We start from the raw sequence: 16,962 nt of genomic DNA, 5'->3' as shown, positions 1-16,962 counted from the left end.
TGATGCTTCTCTGATCAAAGCTGTGTCGGAAACATTGATGAATAATTGATTTTACTCTAATGGGCACATTTTTATTGTGTGTTTAATAATGGTGTGCATCATTATACTGTACTTTTGCATTGCAAAACATGCGCACGTGTGTGTCTATGCGCTGTTATTTTTCTGAATAAATCATGATGTTGTAAATTCAGAAGATGGGCAGCCCCAATTCCCCTTTCCATGTTTCCTGCAAGTGTTTTCCATGTTACGGTATATTCAGAGGACTCTGCTGCGTATTAAAATGGCAGGAATGTCATCACCTCAGCATGTCAGCCTGTCCATAGCTTCACCGCTAACATTATTTCTGCAAAACTAATTAGCAATATCATATCATCATCCACAATCCCTAGAATGCATGACAGGCATCCAGGAGGGGAGTGTGAATCTATTAATATTTATGGATCCATTTAATAGTGAACAGGAAAAAAACAGACAAAATTAGCAAGTCTAATGCTTTGCACTGCGAAGGGGTGGAAATTGATATACTATGCACTATCCAAATCATTGGTGGAGCGCTGCCATCAGGGTTGATTATAGGGCTGAGGGGTTCTACATTTACCTTGTGCTGTGCTCCGCATTCAGAATAGGATGTGCCTTATGAAGCTGTATAAACTACAGATGGCTGGGGCATCTGCATTATGGCATTTGTCTCTTTCTCTCCTTCTCCTCCTGTCTCATTCTCCATCCTACCAACTTTTAATGAGTCTGTGTACGGTGGTGATTAGATTTAATGAGGTGCCAACAACCTTGGATTGACTCAGCTGAGCTGCAACGCTCTCATTTATTTGTGATAGACCACAGCCAAGCCTTGGACCGTATGACAGAAACCCCATGCAAGAAAAGACAGGATTAAAGCTTTCAAAGTGTGTTTGCTTCCCTTTGACTTCAAGCCCTGTGTAATTGGTAGGAATGCCAAGTCTTGTCTGGAAGATTTAAAGGGAGAGACTTTCACATTAGCATCTGTAATCAAATTTTGTTCTTTTATGTTACCAGGAATTAGACCGTCTCAAAGATATCAAAGATGACTTTGAAGATGGGAAAGAGCTATCTGGGGAAATCCAGGGACAAGTCAAGAAGAAACAGAGTTTCTGATCTATTATAGCCAGCGCATGCAGATGGTGTATTCATTTTTTGATTTGTTGCACATTCATTTTATGGTTTTGCTTTGAATTTAATTGGCCGATTATCACATTTTTTTAACTCAAAGAACACACAAGCAACACTAAAACACCTCCAGTGGAAACATTGAATAAACTTAACAAAGAAGCTACACCCTACCTAACAGGCTGTCATGCTCATCAAATTGGTGTAGTGCAGTTTCAAGGGAATGGTGGAGTCATAATGCCTTGTCACGCCGACTATTCAGACAAGCTGCTTTCGTCTCTCTGCGCTCAACAAACCAGTGCTTGTCAAGCCATAGGCTGGTATGTCTGGTGCTGCCTATCCACCAGTAATGAGCTACTTTTGCGAAGCAGCTCCAAGTCCATGTTTTGAGGGGGAGGTACACTCAGGCACACACACACACTCCATACACAGTGTTGCCATGATCCCTCTGTCCTTGATCTGGGTCATGCTCTCAGCAGCTGAGAACAGCTCTCATTAGTGTGTGTGTGTGTGTGTGTGTGTGTGTGTGTGTGTGTGTGTGTGTGTGTGTGTGTGTGTGTAGGTGAGAGAGAGAGAGAGAGAGAGAGAGAGAGAGAGAGCACTCATCGTGTGCTAGTTACCTGCGAACACCAGAATGAAAGCACCAAAAATGAGGCTCCCCTGATGTGAAATTCATCTGGTTTTACTGACAAGCAGTAGGGATGGAAGCATCACAGATAATGAATAATAACACAAGGTATAATGCTGCAATATGATGAATTCTCCAGAAAAAACATGCACAATCATTCATTTATGTAAAAACCTTTACTCCTCTGATCAATAAACGTGCTGCGCCGAAAACTAATGTCTTTTTATCGTCCTCTCGACAGCATTAAAAAAGGGGTGTAAAATGTGGACTAGCATTGCAGTGACCTGCCGGTGACCTGCTGTAAACTTAGTCTAAATGTTGTTTTTCCAATAAACATGGGACTAAAATAATGACGTGCATTTTTTAAATGAAAGCTCATTTGAAAAACTTGTTTTTTCTTTGTTTCGGTGGTTTTAACCTGGACACATTTATGGGATTAAAATGCATGTTTGACATGTAAATACACTGCTCAAGAAAATTTAAGGCTAGCTTAAAGAATAGCTTTTTAGCATCAAGTCAGTCAGAGATATTGATCTGGTCAGTATTTGAGTGACTGCAATGACATTTCAGTAAAATAGACCGGCTTGCCTCATCTTTTCTTTCACTTCAGTTTTTTGTCTTTGGATTTAGCCCTCTGTTGATTAATCCTTTAAATTTCTATCAAGCAAAGTGGCATCAGTTTGTTCCTCACACAATACCCAGTGCACATCAGTATATATGCATTTTGAAAGCGTTTCCTTTAATTATTTTGAGCAGTGAATATCTCGTTGTAGCATTTTTTGAATGTTTAAGTAGACCTACAGTAGGTGATCTGATTTTTGCACCACCATCAGATGAAGGTTTTCCTGGGAGAAATCTCAAATATTTTAATAACTTGATCAACCGTTTCTCTCACATGTCACATGAAGCAGAGCCTCGGAGAAATATGTTGGATCCATGTGAACAGATTGCTAGGAATAATGTACACTCATAATTGTATGAGTTTATTGATCCCCTGCTTTTAGTCCTAGCAGCAGTAAGATGTCCAAGAACTAGATGGATGAGATTTTTTTTCCCAGCAGCCATTTAGACAAGAAATATCTGGTAAACCCAGGTGCTTCATAGCACATAAATTTAATGCTCTGTACCCACTGAACACCTGTGTTTACCTGCTATTTCATGGCAAAGTGGCTGCTGTGAAATAGGCCTGTCTGGAGATTAGTACTGACCTCCTCGGATGAACGCTGGACCTTTGTGCTATTTGAAGATCAATTCTTTGAAAATTATGTTTTAAATCTCCTTAACTGTAGAAAATGATAACAAGGTTACATGCAGAACCAAAAAGGGTTAACATTGCAATCTTATACATGAGCACATCGGCACTTAGGTCTCTTGAAAATGAGATCGCACTTAATGAATTTCTCAAGAGACCACCCTCAAAAAGGTACAATGGTGGATGTTTTTAAACACAATCTATGCAGGTTAGGAATATTTTTTCATTGGTAAGCATCTGCCTGAGGTTGAAGAAGGGCAGTAATTGTGAGGGTGGAAGATAGCGATATAAAATGATCTCAGGTTGTCAGACCGTGAGGGAAATGTATCACAAGGGGATGAGAGCATGCCCTCTAATGCCAAGTGCAGGCAGTCTTTCACTGCAAGCCACAACGATACCAAGTCCTTCCCCTCGTTTTTTTTTTTTTTATCAGTTTGGGAGGAAACTCTTAGCATCGCATTACATCCTTTAATTCCTTTGTTAGCTAAATCGCTTTTCCATCCTCTCTTCTTAAGAGGACACTCATCTTTCTTCCTGACTTATTCCTTAGGATGCAAACCATTACTCCTAATTCTGCCAGCTAAGAGATCACAGGTCACAAGAGAGGCAATGAAGAACACAGCAGGACTGAGATATGAACCTACAGGCCTACATCAGCAGATATTGAGACTATATTAGAAAATTTTAGCTTATGTGTATCATGGCAAACCTTACAAGAGGTCTTAATGGTGTCAAAAAATGTTCAAAGAGATTTTCAAAGAGCCAGAATCATTTCAAAAAGGCCAACACAGGCTGTCCTTGCTGCCATGTCCTTGCAGAAGCAGTCAAACCAACTGATTAATGATCCAGGAGTAAGAAACACACACAGAGGCAAGCAGGTACTTTGGGAATCAATTCATCACACTTTATTTTGTGTGACCCCAGCTGATGTACTGGCTAGAGAGCAGCACAATACATTCTCAGCACAAACGCAGCAGTGCAATATAGAACACATAAACCTTCGCTCACGCACGGCAGTGTTATCGGATGATGAAACCCACTGATAAGATCTCAAAACAATCATTTCTACCTGGATTTTATTGGAGTGAGTACATCTTAATAGAGAATGGGGGAAAATAAGAAAGCGCGCGTGTGTGTGTGTGTGTGTGTGTGTGTGTGTGTGTGTGTGTGTGTGTGTGTGTGTGTGTGTGTGTGTGTGTGTGTGTGTGTGTGTGTGTGAAATTATCAGCAGAGCCATCCTTTCTCCGTTGCTTACATTTCCCTATTTACACTCAATAAAGCATCAAACTGCAGCACAACACAGTGAAGGACAGGTTTGGGTTGCCCCGTGCTATGATTAGATTTACTGAGGATGCTAATTTGAGAGGGTGCCAGAGAGGTCACTAGGCCATTCCCCTAAAGACTTCCAGATGCTGGTTGAACTGGTCAGCACTTTCTTTGGCTGTAAGAAGTTGCTTTTCACACCAACCAACCAGAGCCTGCTGCAGCATTTCCACGCGCGCTCCCTGAAAACGTACAATCTGAAAGAATCACGTCACATCAATATTAATAGATGCAGAAAATGCATGGCAACAACATGAATTCAGCAAACCAATCCACTGTGGAAAGACACGTGAAAGTGTGGAATGCAGTTATTTATTGTGGACTTTACCTCCTGCTTAGCCACTCCAGAAGTGTGCTCAAACTCAGTCTCTGCTGCTTTCTTCACTTCTTCCATCTGATGAATATGAAGCGCATGTTATTATCATTAAGTCTACATCAGAAAGCCCACAACAAATGCTGTTTCCTCTTACTAACAGATACGTTGCTGACACCTGCTGGTTACAAGAAAATGTGCAGATCTGACCATGCTTTTAAAGTATGGGTGCAGACACTCACAGCAGCCTTCTTTACAGGTTTCGCCTTCTCTACGTTCCTTTGGGCATTCTCTAACTCCACTAGTTTGCAGGTTCTCCTGAAGAGCATCTCCTTTATTGGACATAATAATTGTGTTACACGCTGAACAATTTAGTCACAATATTCACTCCAAACATGTTGCATCTAACCAGAAATCTAAGATTCAATATAGGAAGGAAGGCAGCATGTATACGATGAGCATGAAATGATTGCAGAACTAGAAAACACACCCTTTCCGCCTCCTGATAACGTGACTCGAGGTCCAGGCCCAGTCCAAGAGTGTTCACGTTGTTCTCAGCAACACTCGTCATATTTTTCTGCCCACACACAAACACACGATGCGGCAAAGCACAAGTGCACTGCTGTTTGTGATGCTATTAGAAAAAACAAACAGCTTACCTTTATAGATTCAAACACTTCTGATAATTTCACACAAACCCTGTAAGAAAAGACACATATATACATGTATGCAGCTTTATCACAACTTATATGAATCATTCAGATGCTTTTCCTTTGAATACACATGATAATGGTGTGAGTCCAGTACTAATGTTTTTTTTCCAACCTAGAGAAAGCCTGTTTGTCAGGATCCTCGCCTGGTTCCACGCAGAGATGCAGAGCAGTTGAGAAGTGTCCACAGGCCACTGCTATTTCTGCAAGCAAACAGAGCACTCTAATACAACACATTGGATGAATTCAGCTGACACTGAGCCCCAAAAACATGTGTACATAACACCATAATTATCATCTGCTGAATCTGATCACACAAATCTTAAACAACATCGACGGATCAATTCTTTTTCTGTGCTTTCACACTTATATAATTTTCTTACTTTGCTCTGTTGCCACCACATCTAGGAATTTCTGCAAGAAGAAGGGAAATGTTTGGAAATCAAACTAAGAAAAGGAGACGACGACGACAAATAAACAGACCGAGAAGCAATAGGTGACCGTCTCACCTCAGCTGCAGTCTTGGTGCAGCCGGTTAGAACGAGGTTATGATCCCGTTCATTCTGAAAGAACTCATCCACATCCTGCAGACACGTTGATAACAGCATTAACCCCCCACTTTCTCTGGACACATTCTGCCTATATATGAGTCCCAGATGCGTACCTTATGTCCTTCTTTTCTCATCTCCTCCACAGCTTGACTCAGTCTGTTGAAAATGTTCTTCTTTACTTTCTGTCTGCCTGGAGGCTGAATGTAAGGACATAATAAAAGCTTAAATCATTTATCATTACACAGAATATCATAACATATCACAGCAAATGGCATTTTGTTATAAATGTCCATTGAAATATGCTGGTAAAATGTACAAGCTGAAAACTATTAAAGCTTAATAAAATAAACGTTTGGCCAGAATTCGACACACAGGAAACAAACGTATCATCGAGATGTAACACACGCAACACTGACTTTATATATTTCAAGATACTACGTTCCTTCTACATGTGTCTGTACAAGTCTTGTGCTGACCCTCATTTCCTGATATTTTGTGTCCAAGTAGCCAGACTTTCTTGTCATTTTTAAGGTTGTCCTAAGCAATAGTTCTCCAGGCTTTCTGAAAATCTTTGAAAGTTTTTCTTTGGGCACTGGTTGCTTTTTCACTCATTTTCAGTACAGTCCTTGTACCTGACCATTTTGAGAGAGATGTCTTTATTAAGCCACTTATGAGTGGCCTATGAATAATTCAAGCATAAAAAGAGCACCTAATTCGAGGGTTGAACCAGTGTTGGGGCTACTTGTGACAAAAACACGTCATTTGTTTCCACTTCTTCAGCTGAATTAATGAAAAATATCCAAAGATAACAGTCTGACAGGCCTCAGTGGCAACAGTTCTTATAAAGTGAATGTCTATAGCCAATGTAAAACATGTAAAACAAGGTGGAACAAAAGGCGGGCAACATCCAAAGAAGAGCTTTAAATGTCTTTAAAGAAATCTGGACAACTGAACACTACTTGAAGAAATGATAAGAAAGCTTATCTAAGAGACTTCAGGCTGTGTTGAAGACTAAAGGTTCTCATATCAAATAGTGACTATCAATCTTTTTAGAATTGTACAAACTCTGCTTTGGCTTTATAGACTGTATTTCCATGTATGTTTGTGCATTTGTATGACAATTTTCTACCTTCTTTACACTATAAGCCACACTGACCACAGTTACAGTGCTTCTTATTGTATATGCAGTGCTATCAGCATCACACACATCTAACCACTGACCTGATTATTAGACACCCTGCTCTAACCCAAACAACCACCTTCTTGTAACAAGAACTGTATGCTGGCTATTTACAGGGTGATATCTGACTGATGTGAATTCATCAGTAGAGGTTACATACGCAAACTCTCACCCTTTTAAAAAACTTTTCTTTTGTGGATACAATCTCATTTGGAAGGCCATATATATTTATATATAAAGAGCCGAATGAATGAGTACTGTCACATGGATCTCTATCACGTTGGTGAAAGTTTAACCATTTATTGTCAGTCTCCCGCATCACAAGGTTTCACGTGACAACCTGTTGTAACATGAGATTCTAGCTCTAAAGTTGAAGCTTGGCAAAGCTGCCAAAAAGCTGTTTCTGTTCACTTACATCCGAGCTGGTCAGAAAGACCTCCACGGCTTTATTTTTGCTGAGTATGCTGTGTGCAGCAACCTGCTGCAGGAACGTTTCTAATGCTTTACAGTAGGGCTGACACTCTCCTAAAGCAAGGAAACCTGCAAGCAAACTATTGACATTTTAACCACACCACTTCACATCACATTTGACACTGTACATCAGAACTGGGAAGTGTTTGTCTTTGTGCACAGGCAGTCTTCAGATGTACTCACCAAGCTGTTTTATAGATCTGGGAGATGCATTCACCTGGGGCTTTGCAGGAAGAGGAGGGAACTTGAAAAAGAAGACAATATTATTTTATACAAAAATTTTTATCCCATTATTTGTCTCTTAAAACATGTCTTAAATACGAGCTTGTGAAAGTTTCGTGCATTTTAAAGTTACTCTGTGCTTAGATCCGTTGCGATATGCAAACTCTATGCACTATATCAGATATTACACAATGTGCTTGTGTAATACATTACAAGGAACATCAACACACACTGTCATAGTAGGAAATAACATAAAAAAAATACACCCTGATGGTGTACTGTTGACTTTCTTTGAAAAAAGTAGTCCCTACATTGTTTACTTAATTCCCCACAGTACTGGGGCAGCTGGCAAAAATAGCAACGATAAAATCAGTTGATTACAAAAGAGGAGGACACAGGAAGGAAAAGCAGGAAGGACTTTAAACCACAAAAGCAGTACAATCATAGCAAGAAGAAAGTACGCTCTTTTAATTCTTTACATACCAGGACACAATAAAAGTCATCTGGTCCTTGGCAGGTTTAAATAATTTAACTTTAAACTCATCATTATCATTATTTAAACACAACCTCAAATACACAACAATACATGACATATTACACTGTGTCTTTATTCATTTAACCTTTGTGTGGTGTTCATGTTTTGGCTACTCAGCCCATGTTTGTGGGTCTGGGTGAATCCAGCGCATTTTGGGGGTTTTGAATCTATGCAGCCATAGAACTTTGTGTACAAATACTTAACAGATGTTCACTTTATCCCAGTTCCAAGAAATTCATCAGAATTGCATCAGCAATAGTGGTTGCTCATCAGTCTGGGAAGGGTTATGAGGCTACTACCAGAGAATTTGAAGTTCATCTTTTTTTCTGTGAGAAAGCTTATTGACAAGTTCAAGCCATCTGCCAATATTCCCAGGAGTGGGCATCCCACCCAGCCCACCAGGGCTGACTGCAATCTATGGAAAAATCTCAAGAGCTAGCCTTTTAAATGTTAAAGGTCAGGAGTAAATTTAGAAAAAGACTCAACAAATATGGGTTGTTTGGAAAGTTTGCAAGGAGAAAGCCTCTTCTCGCACAGCTTAGCATTGTTGCATTAGTACAAATCACAAGACTTTGGGAACAATATCCTTCAGACAGACAAGGCCACAGTGGAGATGTTTGGCCATAATGTGCAGTGCCACATTTGGACAAATAAAATCAAACACAGCATATCAAGACAAACACCTCCTAACAACTGCTAAACATGGTGGTGGAGGAGAGATGCTTTTTGTACACCAAAGAATTCTAGAGTCAGATGTGAGGCCATCTGTCCAACAGCTAAAAATGCCCCAAACTGGGTCCTACAACAGGACAATGATCCTGAGCACAGAAGCAAATCTGTGACAGAAGGGCTAAAAAGGAAAAGAAAGAAAAGATGTTACAACGACCCAAAGTCCAGACATCAGCCTGACCTAAATGCTGTGGTGGGACCTTAAAAGAGCTGTGCATAAATGAATGCCTAAAAATCTTGATGAAATTACATTATAAAGAAGAATGGGTCTACATTTCTCCACAATAATGTAAAAGACTGACAAAGTCTTACAGAAAAACATTATTCCAAATTATTCCTGCCAAAAGGTGGTTCTACAAGCTATATAATCAACGGTTGTACTTAGTTTTTCTCACACTGCTTCTGCTTGGCAGAGTTTTTGTTACATAAATGATGTCATTCTGTAATATGTCATGTGCTATTGTTCATGTGAGGTTGTACCTACCTGATTGAAGAACTTCTAAGGACTGGATAATTTATTATATCCTGACATTCAAATACAAGAACTTAAAGAGGGTTTACTTTTTTTTTTTTAACCACGACTGTTTCTTGGATAGAAACACCACACAAATTCAACATTTGTGGCACTAAAGCCACCAGTACTCCAGCCCTGACCCTGTTACTGTCAAATAAGCACATACAAGCTACATTAAAGAATAACAAGTACTGACTATGACTCCCTGTATTCCTGGCACATCCCCCTGAGAGAACAAGTGCTGCTGCAGCCATTCAAAATCCTCATAGGTCCGGTCCACATGGTATTCCCCTGTACCAGAGAGCTGGAACAGAAAGGAAAGACAACCAACTGCTTTTGGAAAATCATAATTCAAATAAATAAGCTGACAGATTCTATGGTTCTTGTGTCATTTGCCTGGATCTAACCAGATGACAGTCTAATGAATCTCACCTTTTGAGATACGATGATAAAGGTGAGAGTGTCCCCGTCTTTCAACACCTCTGTAACTTTGATGCTGTCGTCATGGACACTCAGAACAGATGCAGTTTCTTTCACTTCTTCCTGCAATTAAAAAAACAAAGCGGTCAAAAGCAGTACAGCACAGCAGAAGCAGTCTAATGGTATCTGTACAGGCTGAGATTAAAGTCGCTTTCATGCTCAAACTAAATTTAAAGGGAGAAAAAAAAATGTAATTCAGCACACACTGTACTCATGTCTGCGAGGAGTAAACGCCTGTCACATGACACTCAGAGGCTTACAAATCCTGCAAAATCTACAGGCATACTCACCATCATTGTCAGCTTTGCAAACTAGCAGTCTGTCTTTTATCTGCCTTTGTGGTTTGTCCTTTTAGCGTGATAAAAGTACATAAAACTGGAAAGAGCTCTTGCCTGTTGCCTTTTAGTCTGCTCGAGCTCCAAGTGTTGAGAATGCACAGGATATCCTTTGGGTCAAAGTGCACAATGGTCCCATGAGAAATGGAGTAAAACTGTGCCAAATCTAAAGTGCTGGCGCAAGGAAAAAGATGAGTAAATGGCGTGTGAGTAACTCTGGACCTTCGACACACCCACACAGGAAAAGTGGCATAACGGCTCAGTCGGTTATCTAGCAGCCAGCCTTACAACCCCACAGCTGCTGAATTTATAAGTGAGACCATAAAAGGGGGAAGAATGTAAACAGGTTCAAAGGGTCTGTTTAGGTGATTTTTTTTACATAATGAATACAAGAAACAGATACTGAGAGAGCATTTTAGACAGAATACTTTATTATTGATAAAAGAAAACATGCTAAAAGGTAACAGTCATTCCAAGCACAGGGAGAAAAAAACTTTTAGAAGTAGTACTCTTCTTCATATTCATCTGGATCTCCAAAATAAAAGCTAAATCTTTCCCCTTCAAAACTGTAGTGATCATAACGACCATCCTCCTCATCCTCTTCCTGGTGAAAGCGCCACTGTCCACCAAAGAGACTGTCATCAAAGTCGTGGAAGAAGTCTGGGAAGCTGAAGTGGAAGCTTGTCTGATACTCATCCTCAGGCTTGAGTAGGTCCTCATTTTTCAGGAAAGCTCCGTGGCCCACATGGTCATACGCCCTCCTTTGCTCCTTGTTTGAGAGGACTCTGTAGGCTAAGGAAACACAGTTAGAGGGGAAAAGGTCAACTTTGGTGATGGAGGCGTTGTGGTTGCAAACAAGCAACCACAACGCCTCGGCACCTTGCAGTCACTGACTCAATTATGAACTAGTCTGTGTACCAAAGTCCTCTAGAGTCAAATAGTAAAGCTAAAGCTGCCCAGACACCAACCTGTGTGAAATGTTAGAGAGTAGTGAGCTACATTTAACTAAACTAGCAGCTTAACTTCATTTTGCAAGAGCCAGCTGGCCTCCAGTTATTTACATCTTTTTTTTTTTTGATGGGAATAGCAAGTACATTTTTGCACTTTTGCCAGGAAGAACAGCGGGTTTTTTAATCAGGGGGATTTTTTTTTTCTGAAATCACACATTCCTTTAGTTTTTAACATAATTTTTAATTTAATTTTAACTATTTTCAAACCTTTTTTCTGAGTAGTTTCAGTTAACTAAACTCCATTTTGTGGCTTTGTTGTTCCTCAGCTTCTTCCAGAGTGAAGTAATTTTCAGTTTACTACAAAATATTATACTAATGATAATGATGATAATAGTAATAAAACTCCTCACTTATTTACACTGTAAAATGTAAACGTTTCCGTGTGTCGGATGAAGCATCCTTTCATCCTTTACCTTCAGCAATCTCCCTGAAGGTCTTCTCAGCATCTGCGCTCTTGTTCTTATCAGGGTGGTACTTCACGGCCAGTTTTCGGAAAGACTTTTTTATCTCGCTGTCCGTTGCTGTTGGCTCAACATGAAGAGTGTCGTAGTAATTTCTGTTTATCACTTCGGACAGGGCTTCAGATAGACAGAGCAGCAGAAGCATGCAGAGTCGCAGCCAGTAGGAAGCACCTTGCGCTGCCATGTTGAGGAGCGCCCCAGCACAGAGAGCGTGAGGAGGAACTCAAAACAAACGTCGTCATGTGCACAACAGTTTATCTGGAAGTGTGGCAGACCTTGTGGTTTAGCGTCTCATTTTCATATCCACACAACGCCGTAAAGTCTCCAGTCAGCACTGCTTGTAGTAAAAGTACACCAAAAGTATCAGTTGTTGGTGTATTTACGACAATTTCTATGGAGCTTACGACAAAAACTGTGATACACGGGCACGAAAGAAAAAGTGACCTCGTTCACAGACTGTGCAAGACTCCGTGAATCCAACTTTACGTCGTGCACGAAATTATTTCGTGGTTTTAAAAATGAACAAATTGTGAACACGCTAAGGTGGTGTTCCGCATTTCCACCAATAGAGGGCAGAAAATCCCAATCAGCGAAAAAATAAGGAAGACGCCGGCGCTCTTCTTCGTTGGTATTGAAAGCTGCATTAAGAAATGTGGTAAACAGCACCAGGGCCTCGAGGAACCGCTAAAATAAAGCAAGTTTTTTGCTTTTGTTAGCAGCGGTGTCTGTTGACTCAGTTAGAGGAAGTTGTTTCTTCGTGGAAGCTTCTCAGCTGTACTTTGGAACCTTCTCTATCCTTCGATTTGGTAAGACTGCAGTAGTACCCAGTTAGCTAGATGTTCGCTAGCCATTAGCTACCCAGGGTAGACGACGGTTTCGTAGTAACATTTAGGCTAACTTATTCTGGAATATAATATAATACGACAGAGTATGCATTATTTACTGGTTGAAATCCGTTGCATTCAATTTAGTTGATGTTTTGTAGTGTTTTACCAAAGAACCATGTAAACAGAAGCAGGGCTATTTATTGTTTACGATGTGTTGTCACGTGCTAAATTTCTGTCCTTACCTTGTCTAAGGTAATCATATACATGTCCTGTTGTCTTACATGCCGATATTCAAATCTCCCGTTTTAGTTCTATCGCCAGTATCTCATGCTGGGTTCGTGTTTTTGTCTTGCAGGTAATTAAACAGCAGATTGCAATACTTCGAGTGTGAAGAAACAATTAATGACTACTTCTGTGTATGTGAATGTTTGCCAGCTCACATTTGCCAGTCCCAAACACACATGAGTGCTCCTTTCTCCTTGAGCTGGGCCGAGCGCCATGCCTGACCGGGACAGTTCCTACCTGTCAGGTGGTGGTGGGAGTGGTGGTAGTCTGGGTGAAGAAGGGGGACCCGGGTCTGGTTTGGCAGGGAGTGCAGCAGAGGGCAGAGGAGGTTCGGGAAGTAGTGTCGGAGGAAGCGTCTCTGGCTCTGGGGGTATGGGTGGAGGAGGAGCGCTCGGAAATGGCAACAGCTATGGGAACGGTGGAGGCCAAGGTGCGGGACTGGCCTTGGATGGCGTCTGCCGGGACTTCATACGCAATGTTTGCAAGAGAGGAAAGCGCTGTCGCTTCAGACACCCAGATTTTAACGAGGTACCAGACTTGGGAGTGCAGAAGAACGAATTCATCTTTTGTCACGATCATCAAAATAAGGAGTGCATGCGCTCCAACTGTCGCTTTGTCCACGGATCCAAAGAGGATGAGGACTATTACAAGAAGACGGGAGAGTTACCTCTCAGACTAAGAGGGAAAGTTGCTGCACGGCTAGGCCTCTCCCCCATGGATCTCCCCCATAGCCGTGGTGAGGTTCCCATCTGTAGAGACTTCCTGAAAGGAGAGTGCCAGAGGGGCAATAAATGTAAATTTCGCCATGTCAAAAAAGACTGTGAATATGAACCAACCAGGGTTGGAGTGGGTGGCGTTATGGGGCCAGGTGTCAGTGGCATTGTGAATGCTGTAGGAGGCATGGGTGGAGGAGGAGGTGCTTGCGGAGGAATGCAGGGACTTGTGGGAGGTGGCGCAGGGGGTGGAGGTAATATGATGGGGACCGGCTGCCCTGGCTTGGGTGGTTGCAGAGATCCAGGTATCTCAGGTCTTGGAGGAGTAGGAGGAAGTGGAATGAGTGGGTGTCTGTCCATAAGTTCATCTGGACAGCGACGTTATGACAGGAGCACATGCTCAATGTTTGATCCTCTGGTTGAAAGTGGTCTGTTTGATGCTGGTTGCCTGGAGACCTCTATGGACCACACCACTTTACAGTTAAAGAGGCGACGGTTGGAGGGGCTGCGTCTGACAGATGGGAGTGGAGGTGGGCACTACGAGTTGGGAGTTCAAGCCACCTTGCCGCCTCGTCCTCTGGAGTACAGATTTCTAGAGGAAGAAAATTCCCTGCTAAGGAAGAGAGTGGAAGAATTGAAAAAGCAGGTAGGTATAAGAATCATAATATGACTTCCTGGGAATGGAGTCATGCCACTGATGCAGAATGTAAATGGCTTCAGTCATTTTTTTTTTTTTTTTACTGAGATACATGCAAAACAAGCATTGCCAAATTCCAACTAAACGGAAACTTTATCGAGGTGTTTTATGACACATCCTGGAAAGATTTTTCAACATGACAGGTTCAAAGAAAACGCCGATCCAAACAGCATCTCAGCGGTATATCCAAAAATCCACCAGAATGTTCGTCCCATGTTTGTTAGAAGTGTGATTAGGTGTCTGCTGACAGACTTGTATATTAAAATCCCAGCGATCAACAGTTTACATTAACATTACAATAAATTTTTAAATATAAGGTGAAAGGAGTTGGTGACAAAGGGGGACTTTATTTCATGTAGTTACAATTAAGCAAACTTTGCTGATCTAAACAAAGAGTCATCCAGGAACCTATTTATGTGTTGCTTCTTTGGAGGATGCTAATGACACATTTTTGTGTTGCTGGGCTTTTTTTCAACATTTAGATCCCATCATATCAGATGGGATCGAAATGTTGGAAAAGAACCCAGCAACACACTGTTAAAATGGTCAATGTTATTAGTAAGAACTGAGATCATCTGATGTCCAAAAGCACAGAGTTTAGACTGCTGTAAATGCTCTGCCTATTGAGTAGAATGGTGGACTTGAAGGGGAATGAGCTGAAATTGTTACTGAAGAGTTAATATGAAGTGAAGCTGTGCAGGAGTAAATGGGGAAGAATTTGTTTCCCCTTTAGTCACCTGACAAAAAGGCTCACTGGATGTTTTGGGGGTAAAAGGAAAAGACACTCTGTAACATCATGAGACACGCAAACACTCAGATTCTGCCGTTTTTAGCCTTCTGTCTCTGTAAAACTATGTGATAAGTTAACACGAAGTGTAAGACTACTTGTAAATGATTTCCTTTATATCTTTGCGTATTTCAAATATTTAATGTCTCTGTGTTTCCTGTCATGAACTTTCTGCCTGTTTATACTAAACTCTTTCTTATGTGTTTTTCAGGTTTCCAATCTCATTGCCACAAATGAGGTTCTCCTGGAGCAGAACGCCCAGTTCCGAAGCCAAGCCAAAGTGATGACACTGTCTTCAACTCCCGCACCCACTGAGCAGAATCTGGCGCCCCCCGTAGGTTCAGTGAGTTCCTACAACCATAGCATCGCCCAGACTCACACCACCTTGAGCAGTGCTCCATTACAGGCTCGGCCAGTCACCCAGCAAGACCTTGTAGCTCCCGCTGGTGCCCCTGCAGCCCCCCAAACCAATGCAGCCCCACCCACAGCTCCTCCACCACACCTCAATCCTGAGATAACCCCCCTCTCAGCCGCCCTCGCACAGACCATTGCCCAGGGAATGGCACCCCCTGTTTCTATGGCGCCAGTGGCAGTATCTGTGGCACCTGTGGCAGTGTCCATGACTCAGCCGATTCCCGGGATCACTATGAGTCACGCCACCACCCCAATGGTGTCGTACCCAATTGCAAGTCAAAGCATGAGGATCACAACCCTGCCACACTGAATGATTGCAGGGGCTGCAATACCAATGAGTCGAACTGGAAATGTACTTGAACTTTAATGGGTTTTGAATTTTTACACAGATGGATTTTTTTTCTGTGTATGAGACTCAGAAGACGTTTGAACAAAGAGAGATGTGTGATAGAGACACTTCGTTTTCTCCACCAGGGGTCAGGATAAATGCTTATCCTTCCCTAAATCAGAACTTTGTTCTATGGCAACGTTACAAATGTTGAGGGTTTTGGGGTTTTTTTGTTTTGTTTTCGCAGATTGACTGACACAATCCCTGGCAAAGGTCTTTGTACCAAAGGGATCTTTTCATACACACATACACTAAAAATGACAAGACTTAAAACTCATGCCGTCATCTGTGGTGTGTGAAATGTGAATCGTTTTGGCAAAGCTGCAGCGTTGTCCATCTAAAGACATTGGAAACAGTTTGTTTTTTTTGTTTTGATTGTTCTGGTGTAAATTAATTTTGGTACTTTGCACATTTGAAACAAAACCAACAAAAAAAAAGAATTACAACCACTCAACAGTGAATCCTGTGTTTTCTGTCTTTTTACAGTTGCTTTTTTATGTTTACATATGTCATAAATGGATATATTTTCATGTTGAAGTGATATGAGTGCTCATGTTTATATCCTGTTGGTCTAGTTGTTTGGGAGGAGTCATGCTGTGTAAACTAGAGCTTAATCTCTGTTTAGTAACTTCATGTGCGTGTGGCTCTTTAAACAGCTAAAGTATCTGGCGTTGACTTCACACTCTGGGGCCTGGTGGGAGCGCTTCAAGTTGTATTTAGTTACTGTCAGTTTAGTATTTATGTAATCACGGCAAAGCAAATATTTCTGAAAACAATTACTTCAAAACCAGATATTGCACCTTCATACTAAACATGGTGCAACCAAAACATATTCTTTAATCAGAGCATTATTTTGGGGAAAGTGGTTCAAATGCAAGCCCGTACTAGCTTTTAAAATACACCCACTTTATTAGGTATGCTTGTTTAATTGTTCATTCATGCAAATGTCTAGTTCAAAGTGGGCATTGAAATTGGCAGAATAAAAAGTTGTAAA

At 41.3% G+C, this 16,962-nt stretch overlaps 3 protein-coding genes across 3 annotated transcripts; 1 reads left to right on the top strand and 2 right to left on the bottom strand.

Moving 5' to 3' along the window:
- Positions 1 to 3,902: 3,902 nt before the first annotated feature.
- Positions 3,903 to 10,607, bottom strand: si:dkey-28n18.9 (sorting nexin-5). Its single transcript, XM_004544945.4, has 14 exons — positions 10,342 to 10,607; positions 10,004 to 10,114; positions 9,768 to 9,875; positions 7,755 to 7,815; positions 7,516 to 7,640; positions 6,034 to 6,117; positions 5,879 to 5,953; positions 5,753 to 5,783; positions 5,485 to 5,572; positions 5,319 to 5,358; positions 5,150 to 5,236; positions 4,902 to 4,991; positions 4,675 to 4,740; positions 3,903 to 4,543 (listed from the first exon to the last, which is right to left on the bottom strand). The coding sequence occupies exons 1-14, from the start codon at positions 10,345 to 10,347 to the stop codon at positions 4,406 to 4,408; spliced, it is 1,110 nt and encodes a 369-aa protein (XP_004545002.1). The 5' UTR covers positions 10,348 to 10,607; the 3' UTR covers positions 3,903 to 4,405.
- A 203-nt stretch (positions 10,608 to 10,810) lies between these two features.
- LOC101465718 (dnaJ homolog subfamily B member 9) lies at positions 10,811 to 12,381 on the bottom strand. The gene is made up of 2 exons (XM_004544947.3): positions 11,810 to 12,381; positions 10,811 to 11,178 (listed from the first exon to the last, which is right to left on the bottom strand). The coding sequence occupies exons 1-2, from the start codon at positions 12,039 to 12,041 to the stop codon at positions 10,883 to 10,885; spliced, it is 528 nt and encodes a 175-aa protein (XP_004545004.1). The 5' UTR covers positions 12,042 to 12,381; the 3' UTR covers positions 10,811 to 10,882.
- Positions 12,382 to 12,413: 32 nt separating this feature from the next.
- Positions 12,414 to 16,422, top strand: zc3h10 (zinc finger CCCH-type containing 10). The gene is made up of 3 exons (XM_004544946.4): positions 12,414 to 12,663; positions 13,040 to 14,328; positions 15,378 to 16,422. The coding sequence occupies exons 2-3, from the start codon at positions 13,183 to 13,185 to the stop codon at positions 15,888 to 15,890; spliced, it is 1,659 nt and encodes a 552-aa protein (XP_004545003.1). The 5' UTR covers positions 12,414 to 12,663; positions 13,040 to 13,182; the 3' UTR covers positions 15,891 to 16,422.
- The last annotated feature ends 540 nt before the right edge of the window (positions 16,423 to 16,962 follow it).

The sequence above is a fragment of the Maylandia zebra genome, linkage group LG5 (assembly GCF_041146795.1).
Source record: "Maylandia zebra isolate NMK-2024a linkage group LG5, Mzebra_GT3a, whole genome shotgun sequence".
NCBI lineage: Eukaryota > Metazoa > Chordata > Actinopteri > Cichliformes > Cichlidae > Maylandia > Maylandia zebra.
This window is presented reverse-complemented; position numbering and strand designations above follow the sequence as displayed.

Coding starts and splice junctions, on each gene's coding strand:
- si:dkey-28n18.9 (XM_004544945.4), bottom strand. Junction 5,359..5,484: donor GACAAACAGGCTTTCTCTAG/GTTGGAAAAAAA, acceptor CTTTTCTTACAG/GGTTTGTGTGAAATTATCAG. Junction 4,544..4,674: donor CTGGAGTGGCTAAGCAGGAG/GTAAAGTCCACA, acceptor TGATTCTTTCAG/ATTGTACGTTTTCAGGGAGC.
- LOC101465718 (XM_004544947.3), bottom strand. CDS start 12,041: ATGGCAGCGCAAGGTGCTTCCTACTGGCTGCGACTCTGCATGCTTCTG. Junction 11,179..11,809: donor CTTCAGGGAGATTGCTGAAG/GTAAAGGATGAA, acceptor GTGTTTCCTTAG/CCTACAGAGTCCTCTCAAAC.
- zc3h10 (XM_004544946.4), top strand. CDS start 13,183: ATGCCTGACCGGGACAGTTCCTACCTGTCAGGTGGTGGTGGGAGTGGT. Junction 14,329..15,377: donor TGGAAGAATTGAAAAAGCAG/GTAGGTATAAGA, acceptor TGTGTTTTTCAG/GTTTCCAATCTCATTGCCAC.